General features: G+C 45.7%; 1 protein-coding gene across 1 annotated transcript in view; it reads left to right on the top strand.

Moving 5' to 3' along the window:
• The window catches only part of RIOX1 (ribosomal oxygenase 1), a 178,822-nt gene that overhangs the window by 101,145 nt on the left and 52,030 nt on the right, over positions 1–25,647 (top strand). The window contains exon 11 of the mRNA XM_040350758.1: positions 24,580–24,721. Within this exon, the coding sequence (XP_040206692.1) occupies positions 24,580–24,721 (142 nt within the window). The remainder of the gene's footprint in view (positions 1–24,579; positions 24,722–25,647) is intronic.

Here is a 25,647-nt window from a genome sequence, read left to right as displayed (position 1 = left end):
CCTCTTAAATATGAGATCTGGGGTCAAAAAGACCTCAGATCTCATTTAGGCTTAAATGCAAAAAAAAAAAAAATTTTTTTGAAAATGTCATTTTTTCAAATGACAAAAAAAAAAATGTTTCTTTAAGAGGCTGGGCGGGACTGACGTTTTGACGTCACTTCCGCCCAGCAGAGCTATGGGGACGGGTGAAGGAGATTTTTCCTTCACTCGCAACCCCGCACAGCTGCCGAACGGTCGTGATCTCCTCCGCCGCTACCGACGGCTCCGGTAAGCGGCGGAGGGCGCGGGAGGGGGGGCCCCCTCTCCAGCCACCGATAACGGCGATCTCGCAGCGAATCCGCCGCGGAGACCGCCGTTATCGTGTACCGGACCGCTGACACTAAAGATAGATACCTCGGTTGTGGCAGCAGCTGCTGCCGTTACCGAGATATCTATCTTTAAAGTTAGGCCGTATAAAGACGTACAGCGGTCTGGAAGGGGTTAACATGTGGAATTATACATAACAAAAGGTGTGAAACAACTAAAAATATATTTCATATTCTAGGTTCTTCAAAGTAGCCACCCTGTCTTCTCTCCAGCAGCTGAAAGGACTCAAGGTAGAAGGGCCAGTTTGCACTTCTCCCCAGCGGCATGATGAAGCTGGGCTTCATCATGCTGTTGCGTATCAGGTTTAAGCTCTGAGACCCCTGCAAGACGGAGCATAGCCTCTCCTGTATTCTCACAGGTCCTCAAGGGTAGTTTCCCCTTCATTGCCAAACACAAAACGATCTGTAAGGCTCTCCCACAGCAATCCATGGCCTTCAAAGTCATATCCCAACGTAGAGCATTTTGTTGTCTCCCCTAAATATCCCTGCTCTGCGTGCCATTGTTCAGCTCTATCTCCAGCTGGACCAGCCTGTCTAACTCAGTCACCCATTGCTCCTACAATTTTACCAGAATCTGCTGCCTGAACTCCATGTATTCATCCGCAGACACAGTACTGGAGTACTGTATGCTGAAAGGATGATCCGCTGCAGCGCTGGGAACTCTGATGTCAGATCAATGTCTTCGCTGGTCTGACCGAAGTCTGCTATCCTGATCTTGGATCCAGGTGGAGGTTTGGATGTCCCAGACTGCAGAAAGCATCCCACTCTTTGCCACCAATGTAACGAAACGTCCCACACTCTGCTTGATTGCTTTCGTAATATGCCGCTTCCTCCAGTCTGAATATAGATATTAGCTGCATATTACAACCAAGAACAAAGCAGGACTCATTTGGCTGCAAGCTGAAACATGAACTGTTTATTGAAACGCATGTCAGGGACAACCCCTCCCCCTCCCTTTGTATTCAGGGCCGGGTAAACTGTCCAATAACAATACACAGGTCAGGTGTATGCAAACTTCTCAACAGGGAGGGGATGCTGGAGGAATTCTCCCAAACCCCCCCCCCCCACATACATGTCATAATATACTTTCCCCTAATCGTCTTTCAGGACAGCCACCTGAGACCTTGGCTCCTCCCCTCTGTAGGAAACACGGCGCCAGCCTTCTATAAATTTCCTCCTCCCCTGCTGGCTCCTCAGTTATTTGTGTTTCCTCCAGAGGGGAGACACCAGCAGGAACCTGCCAGGAGAGCCAGGGAGGCTCAGGTAAAGACAATCCAGAAAGGGAGCAGGGGCTTCTAAAGGACAAACAGCGACTAACCTGTTTAAAGTTGGCCACCCTCGTATCCCTGAGTGCAGGTGCAGATCGAGGGGGCTCAATTTCATCACCGAGTGCGGTAAGAGAAGTGTGCAGACCGGCGTCCCATAGCCTTGTAGTGCATGGCAGCGCGGGATGGGGATCTCAATGCGCAGCCACGCCGGGTATTGGGAACGCGCGTCGCCGAGGGCGGGTGACGTAATTACGGCGACGGGGGGGGCATGCACTTCCGGGGTCACGACTTCCGGTTCCGGCCGTGTACCATGAAATGGAGCCAGGCAGAGGCTGGAGGAGCTGCGCACGCTGTAGAGACAGCACAACGCACCCTGGTGACACACAGAATGTCGGAGGCGGACGGAAGAGGGCCTGCTCCAGCAGAGACCAGCTCCAGCCATGAGAAGGTAAGGGGAACCTAGGGTGGATCTCCCCAAACCTGAACCCACCACCCCTCCTCCCACTAACAAGGGAAAATAGAAAGGGAGGGGTAGCCAAGTCCCTCAGTGTCAGAGGGTAATGCATGGGGCCCCTAGTGAGGTAAGCCCACATGTAGGCACTGCGCACCTGCCGTAAGCAGGTACAAGTTGTTGGTATTTAACTGGGGAGTATTTTTTTATGTAATTCCAGAAAACAGACAAAAGTAAAACCACTCACAGTTCAGAAAGGAAGTGTCCATCTTGTAAAGCGACACTTAGAGATTCTTGGAGAAAAGCAATTTGTAGTGACTGTATTAAGCAGTTAGTACAGGAACATAATACTGAGCACACGTTGCTAGCATCATCAGTTAAAGAACTAACCAGTACCTTTGATTCCTTTAAAACCTTCTTTGAAGGATTCCAGCAGCTTCAGTCAGCTTCTCCTTCAGCCCCAACGGCAGTTAAAATACCTTCCACCCGTGCAGGCCCGTCAAACACTCCTACAGAGGAGGCGGACGAGGAACCTGAGAACGCAGTGTCTGGTTCCCAAGAGTCGGACGAGGAGGCTCAGGAAGGAGATTCCAGGAAGCCGTCCCGGTACAAACTCTCACTGGAGGATGTAGATCATCTCCTGGGAGCCATTTATACCACATTAGGTATACCAACAGAGAAAAAGACCCTATCCCTACATGATCAGATGTATGAGGGATTAGGGGAACAGGAAAAGAAGAATTTTCCGGTTCACGACGTATTAATCGAAGCAATTAAAAAAGAGTGGCAGGACCCTGAAAGAAAGCCATTCTTTTCTAATACCTTAAAAAGACGGTTTCCATTTTCAGACGATCCAGCATCAATATGGAACAAAGTACCCAAACTAGATGCCGCCTTCTCACAGGTGTCAAGGCACACAGATTTGGCATTCGAAGACATGGGTATCCTATCCGAGTCTATGGATAAAAGGATTGACTCATTACTTAAAAAGTCATGGGACTCCACGCTGGGAAGTTTAAAACCAGCAATGGCAGTCACAGTTGTGGCGAGAAATATGGAGTTTTGGCTAAATAAGTTGGACTCATATCGAGGAAGGAACTGCGCAAGAGCATATACTATCCTCTTTTCCCACACTACTGCGAGTTATAGCCTATATTGCAGATGCCTCAGCAAAACTAGTGCGCATGGCGGCCAGATCATCCGCACTAGCTAACTCCACAAGACGGGCCTTATGGTTAAAGACATGGCAGGGGGACTGCGTGTCTAAAACCAAACTATGTGGCATCCCATTCACAGGGGATTTGCTATTCGGGCCAGGGTTGGAGAAGGTGCTAAATCGGACAGCGGACAAAAAGAAGGCATTTCCGCTGAAACGCAAAGCACCCTGGAATCTGCCACAACAAAACAAAAAGAGGCAGAAAAGTGCAACTTGGATCCCCAGAGGTCCTCGTTACACTACTCCCAAGGTAGACAACCAAAAAAGACCTTGGGTCCCGAAAGGGAAAGGTAAAGGAGGAGCGTTTTTTCGTCCTCCTGAACAAACCTATGACAAAAAGTGACAAAGTGATCAAGGTAGGAGGAAGACTGGGGGCCTTCCTACCACAATGGGAAAAAATAACTTCCAATCACTACATTTTGAGAACGATAAGGGATGGATACCACCTGGAGTTCTCAAAACCACCCCCAAACTGATTTTACGCAACCAAGCTCCCAAAAAACAAGAGGAAAGCCGACGGCTTAATGAGAGCCATAGAGGATCTCAGGAGGCAGGAAGTAGAGATAGAGGTGCCAAAGGAGGAAAGGGGATTAGGGTTCTACTCCCATATGTTCGGAGTAGTAAAACCCACCGGGAAGGTCAGACCAATCCTAAACCTCAGACCCCTGAATGTGTCCATAACCTACAAACGGTTCAGAATGGACTCAATTTATTCAGTCAAGGCCCTACTACCACCAAATTGTTTTCTGGTTTCCCTAGATTTAAAGGACGCATATCTGCATGTCCCAATACACAAAAATTGCCCAAAATTTCTAAGACTGGCAATAGAAACCAAAGACAAGACCAGACACCTACAGTTCCGAGCCTTGCCCTTCGGCCTTTCCTCTTTACCCAGAATCTTTACATAGATTCTGGCAGAAGCCTTGGCACCCTTGCGAGTCCAAGGCATATTGATCATTGCATACTTAAAGCTGGGGTTCACCCTATCGACAGGAAAAAAAAAAAAAATTTTTCTTTTACCTTTAAATCAGGCACTGTAGCGCGAGCTACAGTATGCCTGTCCCGAATTTTTTCCCCCCATACTCACCTTGTAGTCGTCCATCGAAGATACCGGGGAATGGGCGTGCCTCTGGAGACGGAGGATGATTGACGGCCGGCTCTGGCGCGTCACGCTTCTCCGGAAATAGCCGAAATAGGCTTGGTCTTCACGACGCGTGCGCATAGCCTGTGCGCACGCGCCGTGAAGAGCCGAGACCTACTCCGGCTGTCTTCGGGGAGAGTGACGTGCCAGGGCCGGCCGTCAATCATCCTCCCTCTCCATAGGCACGCCCATTCCCCGCGGGAGCCGAAATCTACGATGGACGACTACGAGGTGAGTACGGGGTTAAAAAAATCGGGACAGGCATACTGTAGCTCGCGCTACAATGCCTGTCTCGATGGTAAAATCATGTGGGTCAGGGTGAACTACCGCTTTAAGACGACTTACTACTGTTCGCAGAAACTCCAGAAAAATTACGGAGGAATCTCGAGATCACGCAAATATTTCTAAAAGATCTAGGTTGGTTAGTAAACGTGGAAAAGTCCAATCTACAACCGACACAACAATTAATATATCAGGGATATGTACTGGACACGGTCCAACAAAAAATATTCCTGCCCAAAGAGAAGATAGCAAAAATACAAAAGGAGATAAGTACACTACAAACAAACTTTATCATGCACCATCAGGAAAGTGATGTCAACCCTGGGGCTATTAACATCTGCAATCCCAGCGGTACAATGGGCACCCTTACATTTCCGTCCACTACAGATGTTTTTACTAAAAACATGGGACCACAAGCAAGAGTCCTTGGACACCCAGGTTATTATACCAACAAAAGTAAAAAGAACCCTGTGGTGGTGGTGGAGGACAAAGGAAAATGTAAACCAAGGTCGACTTTGGACACTTCCCATTTCCAAGATCCTGACCACAGATGCAAGTGGCACAGGTTGGGGAGCGCATCTAGGCTCCCAAATAACACAGGGGACATGGAAAAAAGAGGAACGGATGAGATCATCCAACTGGAAGGAATTGAAGGCAGTAGGGTGCTCTTTAAAGAACTGAGGAGCCAGCAGGGGAGGAGGAAATTTATAGAAGGCTGGCGCGGTGTTTCCTACAGAGGGGAGGAGCCAAGGTCTCTCAGGTGGCTGTCCTGAAAGACTATGGGAAAGAACGTTACCGGTAAGTAACTTTGTTTTTTCTCCCAAGGCAGACAGACACAATAGAACAATGCAATACAACCACACCCCAAACGACCCAGCAAAGAGTACACAACAAAAGGAGACAATATACTATAAATTGCACAACATTCCAGTGTGGTTGTACAGTGACTTTGATTAGTACAGAGCAGACTAGATTTCTTGGTCACCCTGTGCGCCTATAAGAGACACAGGGTTACTTAGACATAAGTGCATGGGGAGCTGAAACAAGGGTTTCCCAACCTCCCCAGGGGATTCTGGGTTCCACGGGCCCCTGCCCAAAGTGACTTTCATCACAAGGCCCATCTGAAGTTTGCGAGTGAACGTCTAAATGACTCGGAAGGATTGAGAGAAAGTGCTGTGGTCAGATGAGACCAAAATTGAGCTCTTTGGCATCAACTCGACTTGCCGTGTTTGCAGGAAGAAAAGGGCTGACTATGACCTTAAGAACACTGGGCCAAATCCACAGCCAGTCGCGCAAATTAAGTTTTTTTTAAACTTATGTCATTTAAGTTACAGCGCCCTAAGTTGGTGTCGTAAGTGCCGTATCCACAGCGCATTTGCGCTCAAAATTGCGCCAGCCGTAACCTAAATTCGGAGGCGTAAGGCGGGGTTATGGCAAGTGGGAAGGAAGTGGGCGTGCTTCATTGTAATGAGCCGTGACCCCATGCAAATGAAGGTCCGGCCGTACTGCGCATGCGCGCACGAATCTGCTGCTCACTGCGCATGTGCAGAACTTTGCTGGGCGCAATCAGTGAGATAGGTAAAAGGCCAAGTGTACTTAGTTTGAGGATCGCCCTGTGCTTAACTAGCCCCAGTCAAACACACTTCACTTGCAAAAGTATTTCCCTGTGTTCCCTTCCATGAGCAATTTGCTTCTGCTCTTAGTTTGTCAGTGTTTGTTGGTAAGTTGTGTGTGATAGAGAAGTGTTGGAGGAGTAGTAGATAGTAGTTGTTGTTTGTTTCTGATAAGTGTATTTTTTGTTTGATTGTTTCTGCTAAGTTTATATTTTTTTTTTTCTGCTTGGATTTAGTGTTTGGTGTTTGTGTGTTTGTTTTTGACTTTGTAGTAGCTGTCTGCTTGTGTGTGTATTTTTGTGTATTTGTTTGGTGTGTATTTTTGTGTGTTTGTCCTGTTTGTTTTCTTGTTGCTGTGTGGTGTTTGTGATGGCTCCCAAACGCAGGAAGCTGAATTTTTTGCATGTTGAAAAGCAAATCCTTGCCAGGTATATCATCCAATATGGAATATATTTACATGGGCCTGATAGCCGGAACACCTCCCCGTCCCAAAGGAAGAGGATCTATGCCAAAATTACAGATCACATAAATGCGGCGGGGGGAGGGGAGACGAGGACCCCCGCTGGCATTAAGAAAAAGATCAATGATCTGAGGAGCGTGGTCCGCAATAAGGTGGCCAAGCTCACTGCGCATAGGAGGGGCACTGGAGGAGGGGGACCATGCCCCATCCGGCTGACTGAGGAGGAATGGGCAGTGGCCCGGTGTTTCGAGCCAGAGCAGGTGGTGGGCCTGCCTGGTTATCAGTCTGATGTTCCTGTGAGGCCAGGTAAGGTTTTTCTTTTTCTATTTGGTGATTAGCATGTGTGGGTGGGGGAAGGGAACATGTGCCAAGTGTGTGGATCCTCAAACCTGTGATTGTTTGGTGTCTTCCACAGATGACCAGGAGATTGCTGGGCCATCAGGCCAGGCTGCTGCACCACCCCAAAGACAGGAGGCTGCTGAGGAGTCCCCAGGGGAGGGGAGTGGCCAAACCTCCCCTCATGAGGAGGCTGAGGGGGAGGAGGAAGAAGATCTCCAGATTGGCCGGGAAATCATTATTGCCACTGATCTCATGACATTTGACGATACCCTTGAGGCTCCCCCAGAGGCTACCCCAGAGGCTGCCACCAGTCAGGCCACCATCAGGGGTAGCCCCTCCCACTCCTACTCTAACATGCCGCAACCCACAAGGGTTACTCTATCCCCTCCTCCCTAGCCACAAGCCTCGGGGGCAGGCAGGTTGGCGACCCAGGAGACCAGGGGGGGGTCTGAGCATATGCCGGCCAGTCTGCTGAGGGACAATGCCCAGCAGACCCGCAGTCTGGGTGACATAAAAAAAAACTATGGCCAAGATGGAGCACAGCCTGGATTTAATGAGGGGGTCACTCAGTGATGTGGCCACCAATTCATTGGGTGTCATCACCTGTTTGTGGTCCCTGCATACCGCCACAACAGGCGTGGCCCAGAAGGTGACTGCCCTCACCCGGGCTGTGCAGGACAACACCCGGGCTGGCCAGGCCAATACGGCTGCCATCACTGTCTGCCTGAACAGGATAGCATTGGCCTTGGAGGGCAGGCCAGCCGGAGGTCAGACACCAGGGGAGGCTGCTCCCCCCCCCCCATGAAGATACTCCCTCCCCTGCTCCCCCCCATGAAGATACTCCCTCCCCTGCTCCCCCCCCCCCGTGAAGATCCTCCAGGTGGCCGTGCCCCTGCCCATGGGCAGCCCAGACGGAGCACTCGCCGCCGGACTTAAATTGCAGGGGTACTTTTTTTAATTTTTTTTGTTTTTATAATTTTGTTTATTATACTGTACTTATGATTTGGTTTATGTGTGTGAATGATGTGTGAATGTGGGGGGGTGGCATTCCTGACAAAATAAGGGTGTCACCCTCAGTTTTGGTGGAGAAGGGATCCCCAGGACCAGGGAGAAGTGATCCCAGGTTCCTGAATGGTGTATGAATGCACAGTGACATAATTGGAGCCGTGGCGTGGCGTTACTGCTCCCAAGTACCAAAGGGGGGGGGGTGGGTACTTGGATCTAATCCAATTCGATGTGCATGTGATGTGTCTGTGCTAGGGACCACAGTGGTGTGCATTCATGCATTCTCATTGTGACATAATTCATGTGCGTTTCCAGAGCCAAAAACATTCTCAAGGTGTCATTATTATTCATGTGCGTTTACTGTGCAAAGCAACATTCTCATTGTGACATAATTCATGTGCGTTTCCAGTGAAAACAAATATTATCATTGTGACATGATTTATGGGCATTTACTGTGAAAAGATGCCTTCTGCGAGGCGTCTCCTGGCTACTGTGCCCTCAGTAGACCGGGTAGAGTGGGCTAGGGGGGGATTGCCTGGGTGGGGGGTCAGGTCAGCACGTAAGTTAATCTCCAGTCCCCTTCTCATGGCAAAGTTGTGAAGAATACAACAAGCCCCGATTATTTGGCACACAAAGTCTGGGGAATACAACAGTGTACCCCCCCAGACTTATCCAGGCATCTGAAGCGGGACTTCAGCAGCCCAAATGTGCGTTCCACCACTGCCCGGGTGCGAATATGAGCCTCGTTGTAGCGTTGCTCTCCTGGGGTTTGGGGGTTCCTGAAAGGGGTCATCGTGTGGTCCCAGGGCATATCCAGAGTCACCTGGAAGGGAAAAGACAGGAGTATATTAGTCATGCATGTGCCCCTTGTGATGTCTGCATCATGGGGGGGGACAGTCATACCTGACACCCATGTCACTCACCAACCAGCCAGCTGTCTCCATACAGGTTCAGCTCCAATTCACGTGATATGTTGGTCTGCCGGAATATATAGCTGTCATGGCACGAACCCGGAAATTTGGCACAGACATGCCAGATGAGGCCATGGGCATCTACGATTACCTGGACATTTATGGAATGCCAGTTTTTGCGATTCCTGAACAGGTGCTCTGTATCATGGGGGGGCTGTAGTGCCACATGGGTACAGTCATTGGCCCCGATGGTCCGTGGGAATCGGGCAATCTGATAAAAGTCCGCCATGATCTTCATTCGCTGGTCCTCCTGGGTGGGCTTTTCAAATTGACTGCCCATGCGTCTCAGTATTGCAGGGACAACCTGGTGCACACACCTGCTCATCGAGGACTGTACCATCCCAGCCAGACCTCCACATGTTCTTTGGAAAGACCCAGTGGCAAGAAAATGCAGGGTTGCCATTACTTTGATGTGAGGTGGCAGGGCATGGGATCGTTGGGTTGGGGTGTTGATCATCCTGCAGGATCCTGGTTAATTCCAGGATGGCTCCCTGGTTAAATCGGAAGTTGCCAAAGACCTCAGAAGCAGTATACAGTGGGCGGTATACCCTCTCTTGTGCCCTCCTCCTCCTCCGTGCCCTCCTCCTTCTCTGCGCCTGTAAAGTGGCGAGTGCCGTTATAATCATGGATGGGCCGGGCATTTTGGCAGTCAGATTGAAGTCCAACAAACATGTGTTGTGAGCTCTTCCTCAATGGTGTTGCTTCAGCAGACCTTTACAGGGCCGGTGTAAAATTAGGGCTGCTTTTATAAAGTCTAATTTTGCTCCAGGAAACTAACAGGTGCGCACAGGGCGTAATCTACGGCGCACAGGGCGTAATCTACGGCGCACACACTTAATTTTGAGGATCGCCCTATCTCCCTCATTTGCATCTTTGCCTATCAAATAAAGCGGCGTGACTATCGTAATTTGCGTCAGAGGATGCGCCGGAGTAATTATTTTAGGAAGGACGGAAAAACCGGATTTTTCGTTTTGAGGATCGGGCGCAAAGATACGCGCGGAGTAAAATTAGAAATCTCGAGTTAAGTCGGCGCATCTGCTTTGTGGATTTGGCCCACTATCCATACAGGCAATCACAGAACTGAAAACTATGCTTTGGTGTGCTAAAGGTACAGACCAATTTTGCCGCATTGAGGGGCCAATAGACTGTGCCATGTATTGTAAAATATTCGATGAAAACGTAGTTACATAGTTGGTGAGGTTGAATAAAGACAACTGTCCATTCTGTGTGGAGAAAAATTTATTTCCCATACCCCGTATATTGTTTTTGCCAAGATGCACGTCCAAGAGTCTCTTAAAACTATCCCTGCTTCCTGCCAAAGCCAACATGTTGATAAATGTAAAGATATGCACTTGGGGGCTAAGATTATGCATGCATCATACATACTAGGGGGAGTACAACTGGAGGGATCTGTAGTGAAGGATCTGGGGGTTTTGGTAGATCATAAGCTCAATAATGGCATGCAATGCCAAGCTGTGGTTTCCAAAGCGAGCAAAGTCCTTTCTTGTATTAAGAGAGGTATGGACTCCAGAGAGAGAGATATTATTTTGCCCCTGTACAAATCATTAAGACCTCATCTGGAATATGCAGTTCAGTTTTGGGCTCCAGTTCTCAAGAAGGATATTGGGGAACTGGAGAAAGTGCAGAGAAGGGCAACCAAACTAATAAGAGGCATGGATGAGTTCAGCTATGAGGAAAGATTAGAGGAACTGAATTTATTCACTCTTGAGAAGAGGAGATTAAGGGGAGATATAATCAACATGTACAAATATATAAGGGGTCCATATAGTGAACTTGGTGTTGAGTTTTTCACTTTACGGTTAACACTGAGGACAAGGGGGGCACTCTTTACATCTAGAGGAAAAGAGATTTCACCTCCAAATACAGAAAGGTGTCTTTACATTAAGAGCTGTGAAAATGTGGAATAGACTCCCTGCAGAGGTGGTTCTGGCCAGCTCAGTAAAGTGCTTTAAGAAAGGCCTGGATACTTTCCTAAATGTACATAATATAACTGTGTACTAACATTTTATAGGTAAAGTTGATCCGGGGAATATCCGATTGCCTCATGGGGGATCAGGAAGGATGTTTTTCCCCGGCTGTAGCAAATTGGATCATGCTTTGCTGGGGTTTTTTGTCTTCCTCTGGATCAACTGTGGGTATAGAATTGGGTATATGTGATTGTACGATATCATTATTTTATTTCTTATGGTTGAACTTGATGGACTTGTGTCTTTTTTCAACCTGACTGTAACTATGTAACAATTGTGGAAGAGAGTTCCACATCCCAACCGCCCTGACAGTGAAAAAAAACCTACGCAGCTTAAAGTGATACTAAAATAGTTTTTTATTTTTATAGCAAAAAAAACATATTATACTTGCCTGCTCTGTTGCAGTGGATTTGCACAGAGCAACAAAGATCCTCCTCTGCTCGGGTCCCTTTTCTGTGATCCTGGCCCCTCTCTCCTGTTCAGTTTCACCCGAGCTGAGTCACACTATTCAGTCTGTTACAGCGTGACAAATGTGCTATCCCCATTACGAACGCTACTTTTACCGAAGGTGCGCTCCCATCTCATACTTTATTCTGAGCATGCGTGCGTTTCTAAGCATACACACTAACGTGTTTCTCGTCGTAAACCGGCCCAACGAGAAACACGACAATAAAAAAGAGAACATGTTTTTGTCGAGATCCACAACAGTTTTCTCGACGAAGAACATACACACGACCGTTTTCCTCGGCAAAAATGCTCTGCCAACATTTTTCTTACTGGATTTTGTCGAGGAAAACGGTCATGTGTAGGAGGAGGCCTAAGAGAAAGAACAAGAAAGACAGCTAGAAAGAGGGATGGGAAAAAAAAAAGAAATTGGGATAGGGAGAGATAAAAGGAAAAGAAAGGAGAACAAAGAGAAAGAGTGATACATCCTAAAATGTGCCATAAGGGGTTTTAATATTGTACAAGTGGAAGGGACTCAGGCAGCGCAAAATGTCCATGGGCTAGGGGGCGCAAATTACTTTTTTACTGTTAGGGGTCCCTACAACTTGAGAAATTTAGCAAGGGGTCACGGCACTAGAAAGGTAGAGAACCACTGATCTAGAGAGTGACATTTTTGCCCATTCTTCTTTGCAAAATAGCTCAAGTTCTGTCAGATTGGATGGAGAATGTCTGTCAACAGCAATTTTCAAGTCTTGCCACAGATTCTCAATTGGATTTAAATCTGCACTTTGACTATTCCTTTAAATTTTGTACCTAGGGGGGGGTGTGAAGTTAGCATGTGAAATAGTGCATGTTTCCAGTACTTAGAACTGTCCCTGCACAAAGTGTCATTTCTGAAAGAAAAAAAGTCATTTAAAACCGGACTTGCGGCTATAATGAATTGTCGGCTCCCGGCAATTCAGAGAGGATTCATTCATAAAAAAAAAGCAAGGGGTTCCCCCAAATTCAATTACCGGGCCCTTCAAGTCTGGTATGGATATTAAGGGGAACCCCGCCGTCGATTAAAAAAAAAGACGTGGGGTTTCCCCCAAATATCCATTCCAGACCCTTCAGGTCTGGTGTGGATTTTAAGGGGAACTCGACCCCAATTTTTTTTTAAAAAATGGCGTGGAGTTCCCCCAAAAATCCACACCAGACCCCTTATCCGAGCACGTTAACCTGGCCTGGTAACCAACTGCAAGAAACGTCTTGCCTCTGTGCTTGCCAATAAGGGTTTCTCCAGCATGTACTAAGTCATGTTTTACTTGCGGATCAAATAATAATTTAACTCAACGAACTACAACTTAATTTATAACATTTGTATTGTTTTTTTCTGGATTTTTGGATGATATTTTGTCTGTGTCATTTAAAATACACCAATGATAAAAATTATAGACCCTTAATTTCTTTAAGTGTGCAAATTTACAAAATCTGCAGGGGATCAAATAATAATTTCTGCCACTGTAAGTTCTCTGAGTTAAAAAAAAAAAAGTGTTTTTATGATTTTCACCATCCTACAATATAGCCTACACTGTGTCCCTAATAGTGACTGGGTGGTTTGCGGGATCTTGTGTTCTGTTACTGGGCAAGGGAACCTTATATGATGGACATACTCTTCTTGTGTACCGGGGTCCATCACAGACTAGAAAACTGTTTAATTGTGTTTGAAGAGATCAGATATGGCTATGGTAATATGTTCAGTTATATTGCATTTGTCTAAATTGTATCGGAGGGGGGGTGGTGTTTGTCTCTATGTGGGAAGTGATCTCAACGCGTATGGGTGTGCGTACTACAATGGCTATCGTTGGAGTTTGTTATAGACTTCCCAGTGTTAAAGAGGAGGTGGAGACTGAGCTCCTTGCACAGATGGAAAGGGCTACAAGGGCTGGGACAGTGATGATAATGGGGGATTTTACCTACCCGTAAATTAACTGGAGTAATGGCACTGTTGGGACAGTTTAAGGGCAAAAACATTATAAACCTATTACAAGACAGTTTTATGGTCCAGTTCATTGAGACCCCGACTAGGAATGACGCTCTGCTGGGCCGTGAAAATTTTAAATAAAAAGGCTGTGGGACGTCTGCCGGAACCCTGGGAGAGATGAAGCCAGTGGAACCGGTGGCGGGAGTAGGAGCCACAATCACCAGCTAGACCCATCTAGGAGAGGCAGTGGCCTCTGTTAACTAGACCTGGGCTATGTTTGTTTTCCCTCCCTTCCTCCCCTTATGGGGAGGGAGCCTGCATCACACTCCTCAGGTAACATCTATGGGGAAGTGTGATTTACAGCAGTGATGTTGTGGGGTATATTGTATCTCTGGTTGTTGGTATTTATGTATTTCGTTAATATTTGATATCCCATTCAGTCAGTTCTGCATAATATGCAAATTAGATTAAGTTATGAGCTTAGTTTTTGCTGAGTTAACATTATGAGAATGTGCTGACTGCAGTTCTAAGTTTCTCCAATATGGGTATGTAAAGGTATAACTGTTGTTTAGCCATATATGAGTTAATAGGAGATATCAGGGCCGATGTCCACCTCTCCCTTAGTTGATTGGCTATGCGTAAAGCCCCATATAAACATGATAGTGAACGCTACTAAACCACGCTCACAGATGATGTCGATGACCGATGAAAGGCGTCTAGGTTGGTTGTAGTAGCTGTTGGGTGAGGTCATTACGCAGATCGCGATACACGGAAGTGTGTTTGGTGGTTTGGCTGGACTACGGAGGTACAGAAACATCGCCCTGATATGCTCCCGCTGCACCAACGTGATGTGATGTATTGCCCTTGAATTTTTTATATATTGTAAGTGCAATTTAAAAGGGGAGAGGTTTTAAATAAAAAGTTTATACGGTATCACTCTATTGTTGCTTTTTTTACCTCTATATTTGAGCACCAGTCGCTGGATGCGTTTATGTACCCTTTTGAACCTGGAGAAGTGGAGAGGCATTTTTGAGGTCATAACGCTGTATACAGTACCTTTTGGTAAGAGCAATTACAACAGGGGTGTATTTAGACCCCAAATTATCTTCACGAGTGGTGGTTCTGGTGGAAGGGGATGAGCATTTCAAGCCGTTGAGATCTCTTTTGCTTTTCTTTGAACACGGTCTCTTGTCTGTTTCTTACCCGTTAATGACCTTCACCTTCACTTTTTCAGATATAGTGTTTATTTATTAGAAAATATATATAGATATATGTTTTTAGGTAGCGCCGCCTTGATATGTAATGTGTTGTTAATGCATTGTATTCTATATTGTATCACTGTTTATGGATCTGCTGGGCAGGAGATCTAAATCTGCAGGATTTATTTATGGTATATTTTGTCTGCTTGGTGTTTTTTCAGGCAAAGACTAAAGAAAAGACAAAACGCGTTTCCCCTCCCCCAAGAAGCGCTGTGCCTCATGTAAGGCTTCCCTTAGGGATTCTTGGACCAAACCTTTGTGCAGGTCCTGCATAGCAGATTTGGTCAGAGAGGAGACTTCTACTAAAGCACCCTCTGCCAAACCTAGTGAGATGCTCACGTCATTTCAGAAGAAGTTGGAAGACACTTTCCAGTCCTTCCCCTTTATTTAGATAAATGTCCGGTTGCACAATCCATGGATGATTCTACATCCAGCCCCTACGCATCCTCTGATACTCGGAGAGTGGTTAGTGAGAAGGAGGAGGAGAGAAGTATGTCTTCAGGGTCAGAAGAAAGGGAAAGCGAAAAAAAAAGATGTTTCTTCCTTCTGTTTAAGGTTGTCCTTGGAAGAAGTGGATGACCTATTGAAGACCATACATACTACCCTAAATATCGAGGAGGATAAGGTCCAATTGTCCTTACACAACAAAATGTATAAGGGTATGGATAAGGTCAAACATTGTGTGTTGCACAAAGTGTTGACGGAGGCAATAAAAAGGGAGTGGAAAGACCCAGAGAGACCCCCCTTTTTTCCAGGTTACTTAAAAGGCGTTTTCCTTTTGATGAAGATGGCACGCAAGTTTGGAATAAGAGACCTATATTTGACGCAGGTATCGCGGAACACCGTTTTAGCCTTCGAGGACATGGGGTCTTGAAGGACACTATGGACAAGAGGGCTGATTTTTTGTTAAACAGTAGTCAATATAAAACCAACAATGGCGTAAACGGTGGTAGCCAGGAATTTAGAACACTGGTTAGAGCAGCTAAAGGGCCATATTGAGGCAGAGACCTTGCGCAAAGATCTGCTGGAGACTCTGCCAGTCCTACAGAAGGCAGTAGGTTACATGGCAGATGCCTCGGCAGAGTCAGTGAGGGTGACCGCAAGATCTTCGGCTTTGATTAATTCAGCAAAAAGAGCTTTGTGGGTGAAGATCTGGTCAGGCGATTAAGCCTCTAAGTCAAAGCTGTGTGGCCTACCCTTTGAGGGGGATCTGGTGTTTGGTCTGGACCTTGATGCTGTTCTGGACAGAACAGAAGATAAGAAAAAAGCCTTTCCAGCCAAAAAGAAGGTTTAAACCGCAACCGAAGAAATGTATTCGTCCTTTTCACCAGACCCGGGACTCAAAGGAAACAGGACAAAGGGGATCTTGGCGTTCCCAGAGGGGCCGAGGGAGAACTGCCACAGCCAACACAAAAAGACCCAGTGACAGTCTGCAGTCTTTTCTCCCACAGTGGGAGGGGGCGACATCCAGTGCGTTTGTCCTCAAAGTAATCTCAGAGGCCTACGCACTGGAGTTCTTGGAAAACCCGCCATCTCGACGCAGCTCCCAGTGGTCAAGAAAAATCTTTGGCAATAACATCACTTTTGCAGGAATTTCTTCTTGGGAAGAGGAAGGACTAGGGTGTTGTTCACATGTTTTTCTAGTAAAGAAGCCTTCAGGGAAAGTTCAGGTTAATACTGAACTCAAAGATCTTAAGCAGGTCCATTCGATACAATTTTTTTTTTGTTGTAAAGACAAGGTTTATTTGGCGAGGAAGCTTTTTCCCGCAGGGTGTTTTCTAGCCTACATAGATCTCAGGAACGCGCTGGGTTTCCAAGGCATAAGTCGGCGTAAGTGGAAGTGGGCGTGAGCCATGCAAATGAGGCGTGACCCCATGCAAATGAAGGTCTGAGCGACAGACAGATACATATCACGAACGGCTTGAGTTCCCTGGTGCAGACCTTTGCATGTCTGCTGCTGAGTTACACCTGCTTTATGAGTCTTAACTTTCCGCTGGACGTACAACTTGCGCGCACCAGTCGTAGCCTGCGTCGGGCGCACTTACGTTCGTGAACGTATGCGATTTCCTGGGGGAGGGGTGCACATCTAGAAAGCCAGATGGCCCAAGGGTCCTGGAGAGTAGAGGAATCCAGGAGATCCTCCAACTGGACGGAACTAAGGGCCATTTTCCTGGGGCTGTGGGCCTTCAAACAGATATTTGGGGGGCAACACATCCAGGTGTTTTCAGACAATGCCACAGCAGTTGCCTACATCTCAAAACAAGGGGGCACAACCGATGTCTTCTAAACTTGGCCCTACAGAATCTGACTTGGGCAGAGGATAACTTGGTATCCTTAACAGCAGTGCACCTGAAGGGCAGTCTATATCAGATAGCGGACTTCTTAAGCAGAAGAAGGGTACTAGGGTCCGAATGGAGCATAAGTCTGAATGTTTTTCAGAGGATAGTAGGCAGATAGGGGGCTCCCCAGGTCGACCTTTTTGCATCACAAACCAATGCAAAAGAACCCATCTAATTTTCTCTGAACAGGCAGGACCAAGCGGCGGGTCTGGACGCACTGTTTTAGCAGTGGACCTTACGGTTGTGTTAAGTCTTTTCTCCTGTGCAAATGATCCCTTTAGTGCTGAAGAAACTACAGGGAGAAAAAACTACCCTAATTCTGGTAGCCCCGTATTGGCCCAAGATGGCTTGGTTTTGAGTTCTACAGGAGTCCTGAGGAAGTCACATGATAGTGACGAATGCGCATGAGTCCACTGAGAGGTATCGGAGGTGACGTTGGCGACCGACTGCCCCTCTTTTTACATGCCTAATTGTATTTTAAACCATGTGAGTACCCTTGTTTATTACCTATGAGAATTAAAGTTTTATAAAACGGTATCACACTATCGATGCTTTATTTCTCTGGGGCGAGATACTGACCAACCTGGGACGAGACTTCCAAGGAGGACCTGTCTTTTCTGGATCAGAGCCCATTTGGATAACCATTTAATGTGGTTGGATCTATATGCTGTTACCTTACAGCAGTAAGGTAAGGGGACATCCTCATTCATCTTAAAAGGATCACTGGATACCCATCCCCCTTTCACTTCACATTGCGGACCTACACTAGCACTTTCTCCTATTTTTGGACTTTTAAAATATTATTTATATTTTTTGCTGACATTGCTCAAGCCTTGTTTATGGACTGTTTATCACCAGCTTATTACCGTTACCCATCACAGTTATTTGGGTGTTGTGTTACACATAATTTTTTGCACCATCCATCACTTTATTTATAGTGTATTTCATCACATCAAGAGGAACCTGTGGAGTTATATGATTTGCACTAGTATTGTTATTGTTCACTGATCACTTTTACTTTTATGTTTATGCCATTTTGGTTACACTGTTCCTAATCACAGTTATACCATCTTCCATTTCCTTCCCTCACTTGTCCATTCACCTGTCCATCCACCACCTATTAGCGCAGCACTACCTTCCCCATTATCATTACGTATGGTTTGATACACCTTTCGGTGCCGCAGCTTTACCCCCACCCCTCCTCACCTCCCTTCCCCCTCTCTCCCCCCCCCCCTGATAAGCGCGGTAATATCCACTTTTTCAAGAGCCCAATTGTTTGCTTTCAGTTCGAAGGGACCTGCTGACTCAGGGTGCTCTTTTGCATCCAGATGTAGGTCATATCAGACTGGCAGTCTGGCTATTGGAGCAAATCCTGAGGAGAAAGGGTTTGTCTGAAGGTTTCTCTTGTACCCTGTTAAAGCGGAGTTCCGGCCACAATTTCACTTTTTAAATATAAATACCCCTGTAATACACAAGCTTAATGTATTCTAGTAAAGTTAGTCTGTAAACTAAGGTCCGTTTTGTTAGGTTGTTACAGCATTTAGACACTTTATAAAATATAAATTGACTGGGGCCATCTTAAGTGTGGGCATCATGAAGCCAGACTGTATGACTTCCTGGATTTCAGCCTTGCAGATCTCGCACATGCTCAGTGCTGCACAAGCAGTGTCAGATCAGGTTTCAGCACCTGTGCTGTCCAAGTCACATGATTCTTTGAGACCGGGGAGTGCACAGACTCCTGGAAAGTTACACCCACTACATTCCCAGGAGTCTGTGCGGTGTAGGTTAGGAAGCATTAAGCACCTAGGTGCAGGAAGTGGGAAGATATACTATTCTGCCTAGCAACAACACTTTGAAGGCATCTAAAAAAAAAAAAAAAAATTCCGTAAAGGACTAATGACATTTTTTTTAAAACTACTGATGTAAGGTTATATTTATGGGTGGAACTCCACTTTAAATAGCAGGAAGGTGGTCACAAGGGCCATTTATTTTAAAACCTAAAAAAGGTTAAATTCCCGGTGTGCTTCACAAAATTACTCTCCGCAGGAGGGCCTTTCAGTTTTAGAATTTCTCAATGATGGAATGGAGAAGGGGTTGGCAGCCAGTACCTTTTTTAAAAGTTCAGGTAGCTTCACTGTCAGTTTTTCCAGAGAGAAGGTTATCTCTAGACCCTTTTTATTCATTAGATTTTTTTTAAGGCACTAGCTAGGGCTAGGCTGGTGCCCTTTTAAGTTTTTTCCCCAAATGGGATTTATTGGTGGTTCTGCAGGGGCTGACGACCTAGACCTTTTAAACCACCAGAAGAAGCTACAATTAAGTTTTGGTCATTAAAGCTGACACTGCTGGTAGCAGTCACCTTAGCTAGAAGGGTCAGCGATCTACAGGCATGATCTATCATTTGAGCTGTTCTTGACCGTTTTTCCAGACCGGGTAGTGGACAGACCCATGGTTATTGCCAAAGGCTGCTTCACTTTTTCACAGATCCCAAGAGATACCAACATTCTGTCTGTTCCTAACATGCCCTAAAGAGAGAATTTCATTGTCTGGACATAAAGAGATGTGTTTTACGATATCTAGAGGTAACAATAGAGTTAAAAAAATCCAATTCTCAGTTTGTTTTGTTTTCGGGGGAAATGTAAAAGTACAATTGGAAGGTGGATTTGGATGGTTATTTAACAAACCATATAGGGCTTTTGGAAGTAGAACCTCCCGCAGGGATAGTGGCCCATTTAACTTGAGCTGTAGCAACGTTCTGGGCGGAACGAGCTGGAGTTTCACCAGGGCGAATCTGGAAGGTGGCCACATGGACAAGTTTTTCCACCTTCACTCATAACTATAGGATGGACCTGTTCTCGGCAGCAGAGCAATCGTTTGGCAGGAAAGTTCTGCAGGCGGTGGTCCCACCCTAAGAGTAAGTACTCGCCTATCTCCAGGTGCTGTCATGAAAGACAAGGTGAGAAAAACTTAGTTAGACTTACCGGTAGCAGTATTTTTTTGAGTCTTTCAGGACAGCACCAATGACCCTCCCTTGTTTTTTTTTTTGTTTTTTTTTTAAAACCACTTCAGACTCCACCAAAAACAAGAGACTTACTTAGTTTATTTGCTTATATCATCTCTGCTACGGTTTCACATTATTTGTGGGGTTTTTTCCCCTCCCCTTTTTACTTTTCCTTTTCTTCTGGTTGTAATTACTCCAATGCAATTCCAAAGTATAAAAAATATCAAATAAATGACCATATACCAACATTTAAGAAAAATCCCTGTTTTAACGCTCATCCTCCCCCCACCTCCCGCCCCCTGCTACATTCTGATTTCGATTCTTGCATCCATACGTTATTATTCCTTCCTACTCTGACCCCTGTTCAGGTCTAGGCCCTTAAGTTTTCCGCGTAGCTCCAAGTTTTCTTAAATTCCTTCCAATGTTCCCATTTATCTTTATATCCTGTTTTTCCCTCCTCGATACTGTTCTTCAAACCTTCCATAGCATACGTCTCTTCTACTGAGTCGATCCACTCCCATATAGATGGGAACTCCACCTCCTGCCATTTTTTTGGGATCAACCTTTTAGCTGCGTTTAACAAATGTGGTATCAGGGATTCTTTGTAGGGTTTCGCCGCTTCTTTTTGCCTCCATGAAAAAGTACTATCCATGGATCATTTTTTATCTCCCTCTTGGTAATACCTTTTATCAAACCTAAAAATTTCTCCCAATTTTTTTTAACTTTTGGGCAGTTCCACCATAGGTGGGCCATTGTGCCCGTAGTCTTGCAGCCCCGCCAACAGTCAGCCGACTGTCCCTCTTTGAATTTGCTCACTTTATCTGGTGTTGCTTACCAGCCTGCTATACACTTATAATTCGTTTCTGCGGTCCTATTGTCCACGGTCGAGGAGTGGGTCAGTTTTAAATTTTTTCCTACTGTGATATTATCCTTCTGTGTTCCTAACTCCCGTTCCCATTTTTTGATGAATGGGGGCATCTCCAGTTTGTCCACTGCCAGTAATATTTTATAGAGCCTTGATTTAATGTCTTTAGATTTATCCATAATACATAACCTTTCCAATGATGTAAGCTGTTCCCCTGACCTTAATGGTTGGGGTAAATTTTGGACAAAATGGCACAACTGTCGATATCTCCACTCATCGATTTACCATTAATTCCTCATTGTGTTTTAATTCCTGCAATGGTGTAATTTTCCCTTTTTTTTTATTATATCCCTTAGCTGTGCTTTTTTCTTTTTTTATCCAGTTCCCACCCTCTGTTTTTTTTCCTGGTGCAAAATATTCATTTTCCTTTAACTCTAGGAGAGGTGAATTATAATCCTTATCTATTTGTTTGTGCAACATGTCCCCATATTTTAAGTGCGTTACGTGTTAACTCGTGAGTATTCTCATCCTCCTCAGTTTAGAGCACTGTGTACAGGGTAGTAGAACGTATAATCCCGCAATTTTGGGTGCAGTATCCTCCATATGTCCACCATCTGGCTACTATGCATTTTTTTTTTTTTTTTTTATCTTTCTTAGCGGTGCGTTGTTTGTCCCCTGTACCCGGGACGTACTTTCAACTTCCAGATCCATACAGAAGTTCAAATCTCCCATCAAGATCATATACCCTGCCCTGAAGTCCTCCAGTTTTCCCATGATTTTGCTAAAATATTTAATTGGGCTCACATTGGGGGCATAGATGTTTACCAAAGTACATTTCATCTCATCCAATTTACCTTTTAGGAAGAGAAATCTTTCTTCTATATCCGTCATCCTTGCCTCCAATGTGAACCGAACCCCCTTTGCAAATTCTATTGCCACTCCCCTTGCTCTATTTGAAATGGTATCCCCATAATAACATATCGGGAAATCAGGGGAAAATAGTTTGACATTTGATTCCAGGGTCAGGTGAGTCTCCTCTAAGAAGACTACCTTTGCTCTGTACCGTTTAAGCTCTTTTAAAATCTTGTGCCTCTTGGTAGGAGTATTTAATCCTCTGACATTATACGTCATAAACTTAATTGCTGTCATCGCATCCTCACACTTTTTTTTTTTTTTTTGTCGACCTGTTCACTTTCACCCTGTCTACCATAGGCTTTTGCCTTTCTATCCTGCGGTAGCTCCCCATAATTCCCCTCCCTCCTCCCATCCCCCATCCTCCCTCCTCCCTCCCCCCTTTGGCCCATTCTTGGCCTCAGAACCATTAGTGGTCCCATCTACCACCTACATCACTGGTTCTCTTGTTTTGAGGTGTGGCTCTGATCCTGCCATCCTTCCCCCTCCCCCTCACTATTGGGAGGGGGGCTGAAAAAACCGAAGCCTAAGTCCTGGCTCCCAGTTAGCCATTTTCAACCCCCCCTTTACTCTGCTCTCCTCCCGCCCCCCCCTTATCTCCTCCTATAGAAAAACAGAGAAAAGATTAGTTCCCCCATCTTATCGGTCTATTCTAGAAAGGCCGCTTCCTTTTATATCTTGTTTTCTTTTTTCTGCCCAAAAAATGCCCGAAAAACACCCAACAAGCAAAATCCCATTCAAAACCATTTAAATTGCCCCTGTTCACATCTGAGCATTTTGTAGACTGAAGCAAAAAGCCTGAAGCTCAAAAAAAAACCATGAGCTTAATTTTGGGCAGATTACAGGCATTTTTCAGCTTTTTACATTGGTGACCTTTTGACCTGTGCAAAATTGCGGTAAAAAAACACGCCTTTGGGTTATTCTCTAGAACATCATCACAGAGGACAAGGTGGCATTCTTATGCCCTGTACACACGATCGGTCCATGCGATGAAAACGGACTGATGGATTTTTTTCATCAGTTATCCGATGAAGCTGACTGATGATCAGTCGTGCCTACATACCATCGGTTAAAAACGATTGTGTCAGAACGCGGTCACGTAAACCACGTACGACGGCACTATAAAGGGGAAGTTCAAATCCAATGGCGCCACCCTTGGGGCTGCTTTAGCTGATTTTGTGTTAGTAAAAGACGATTCACGCTTTTCTGTCTGTTACAGCGTGATGAATGTGCTATCCCTAATTTGGTCTGAGCATACGTGGATTTTTAACCGATGGACGTGCCTACAGACGATCGTTTTTTTCCTATAGGTTAGTTAACGATCAGATAATTTTAAAACAAGTTCCTAGTTTTTTAACCAATGGATAAAAAAACCGATGGGGCCCACACACGATCGGTTAGTCTGATGAAAACGGTCCACCAGACGGTTTTCATCAGACAAACCGATCGTGTGTACGTGGCATTAATGTTTAGAGGTTTCATCTCCAAATACAGAAAATTTTCATCACAGTAAAAGCTATGAAAATGTGGAATAGACTCCCTCCAGAGGAGGTTCTGGTCAGCTTAGTAGATTGCTTTACAAAGGACCTGGATTATTTTCTTATTGTAAATAATATAACTGTGTATTGACATTTATGGGTAAAGTTGATCCAGGGAAAATCCGATTGCTTCTCGTGGGATCAGCAAGGAATTTCTTCACCTGCTGTGGCAAATTGGATCATGCTTTGCTGGGGTTTTTCGCCTTCCTCTGGATTAAGGATGAGCTCCGGCGTGTTCGCACTCTCCACGTGCAGAGCCCGCCAGGAGGTCAGCGCTGCGCTAATCACAGGCAGGGAGACATTTTCCGTTCTCTGCAGCCAGGCATCGGGACAATGTCTCCCTGCCTGTGATTAGCGCAGTTCGGTGCTGACTTCCTGGCGGGCTCTGCACATGGACTGTGCGAACACGCAGGAGCTCATCCTTACTCTGGATCAACTGTGAGTGAAGGATTTTGCACATAGGATTGTATGATTGATTGATTGATTTTCTACTTTTTTTTTATTGGTTCAACTAGATGGACTTGTCTTTTTTCAACCTGACTATTTATGTATCAGTAACACGGTGCCTGATGAAATCATTTCATCGTAATCAACAATACAGGTTTTTTTTTCTACATATTGTTACCTTTAAACTAAATAAATCTGGGTTCTTTACCTATCAGGCCCCTTTCACACCAGCAGACCAATCGGGTAAACCTGTCCGTTTTTCTGGTGGACCCGATCGGCCACCCGTTGTCTGCTATGGGGCAGTGGATGTCAGTGAACATGTGTCCACTGACACCCGCCGGGCATCCGATCCGCTGAAAACAGACATATGGCGATACGTTCGCCATCCGTCCAGCTGGATACATGCATTCTGTTTCCATATGGCCGCCCCATAGAGGAAAGCGGGCTCTGTCCTAGTTCGCTCTGCAAAGCAGCGCAGACACAGACCTGTCATCCGCCTGCTCAGCCTGGATCAGCGGAGAGATCTCCCACTGAGCAGGCAGATTACGCTCAGATGGATCCACCCCATGTGAAAGGGGTTAAACATTGTTCAAATGGTTTTGGTAGGAATGCTTGGTTTTGTACCTTATTGTAACTGTTATTTTGAGATGTCTTGATAAGCTGGGGTGAATTCTTATATGCTGTACTGATACAGTGATATCCTGTTACTTTCAAGGAGGATCCACGAAGAAATGCATTTATAGAGAAGGTTCACTCACTGATGAAGAAGCTGACGGAGTATGCTCCAGTAGATGCAACTGTAGATCAGAAGGCAAAGGCGTTTCTCCATGACTGTCTGCCTCCTGTACTTACTCCTGGTATGTGTGGAACTTTGTGAGCCATATTAATATGCAATAATGTGACCTCAGTACTGACAGAGAGGGACAGGGGAGGAACAAACAAGGCCATCTTCCGGTGCCCGATGCTTATCAACCAATAACCTCATCAGTTGCTTTAATGCTAGTAGATGGCCCGAAGAGTGCCCAAAGTGGTAATGCTGCACAATTAAAAAAAAACAAAAAGGCAGGCTTGATCCACCTTCCAGCTTGTTTTTGTGCAATTTGAGACAATTTTTAGCCATTTTGCCAAGGCAGCCTGGTTGAAAAAGGCTGTTCTAGATTGTATACATGTAAGTAAAATGTGCCCTAAAAAGTTCCTAGCAACTGAGGCAGCTTCAAAACTATACTTCCGGAAGGAATGACTTAAAATAATCATACTGTCTCAAAGCATGGGGCCAAGAGTTTTTGACACTTTTTTGAGAATAATAACAAAGGTACTTGAGCTCTTAGAATATATTCCCCAAATTAAAACTCCTGGCTGGTTGTAGATAATCTTCCCCAAAAGATATTTTGTCATAGCATCCAAGGATTTTTTTGCCTCTATTTAATTAAACACTTCCTTAACCACTTGACGACCACCGCACGACAGTATACGTCGCCAGAATGGCTCGGGCAGGCAGATGGCCGTATATATACCGATTCGTGGCCACCCCCTCACTATCGCTCCTGGTGAATCAGCTTCTTCCTTTGCTTCTGTAAATGTAAACAGAAGCAGAGGAAGTGATGTCACTCTCCTCGTGGCGGTCTTTTCGTCCGGCGCCGAGGAGAGGAAGACATCTCAGAGTAAGTGCTCAACAGGACACGTAGGCACACGAAAAAAAATGCTCATCACCCTCTGCACCCCCAGTCACAGTGTCACCGTTTGCTGTGTTAATTTTTTTTTACTGATCACAGCATTTGGTGTC

The sequence above is a fragment of the Rana temporaria genome, chromosome 4 (assembly GCF_905171775.1).
Source record: "Rana temporaria chromosome 4, aRanTem1.1, whole genome shotgun sequence".
In the NCBI taxonomy this organism is placed as follows: domain Eukaryota; kingdom Metazoa; phylum Chordata; class Amphibia; order Anura; family Ranidae; genus Rana; species Rana temporaria.
Note: the sequence above shows the minus strand (reverse complement) of the source record. Positions and strands in the feature narration are given on the sequence as shown.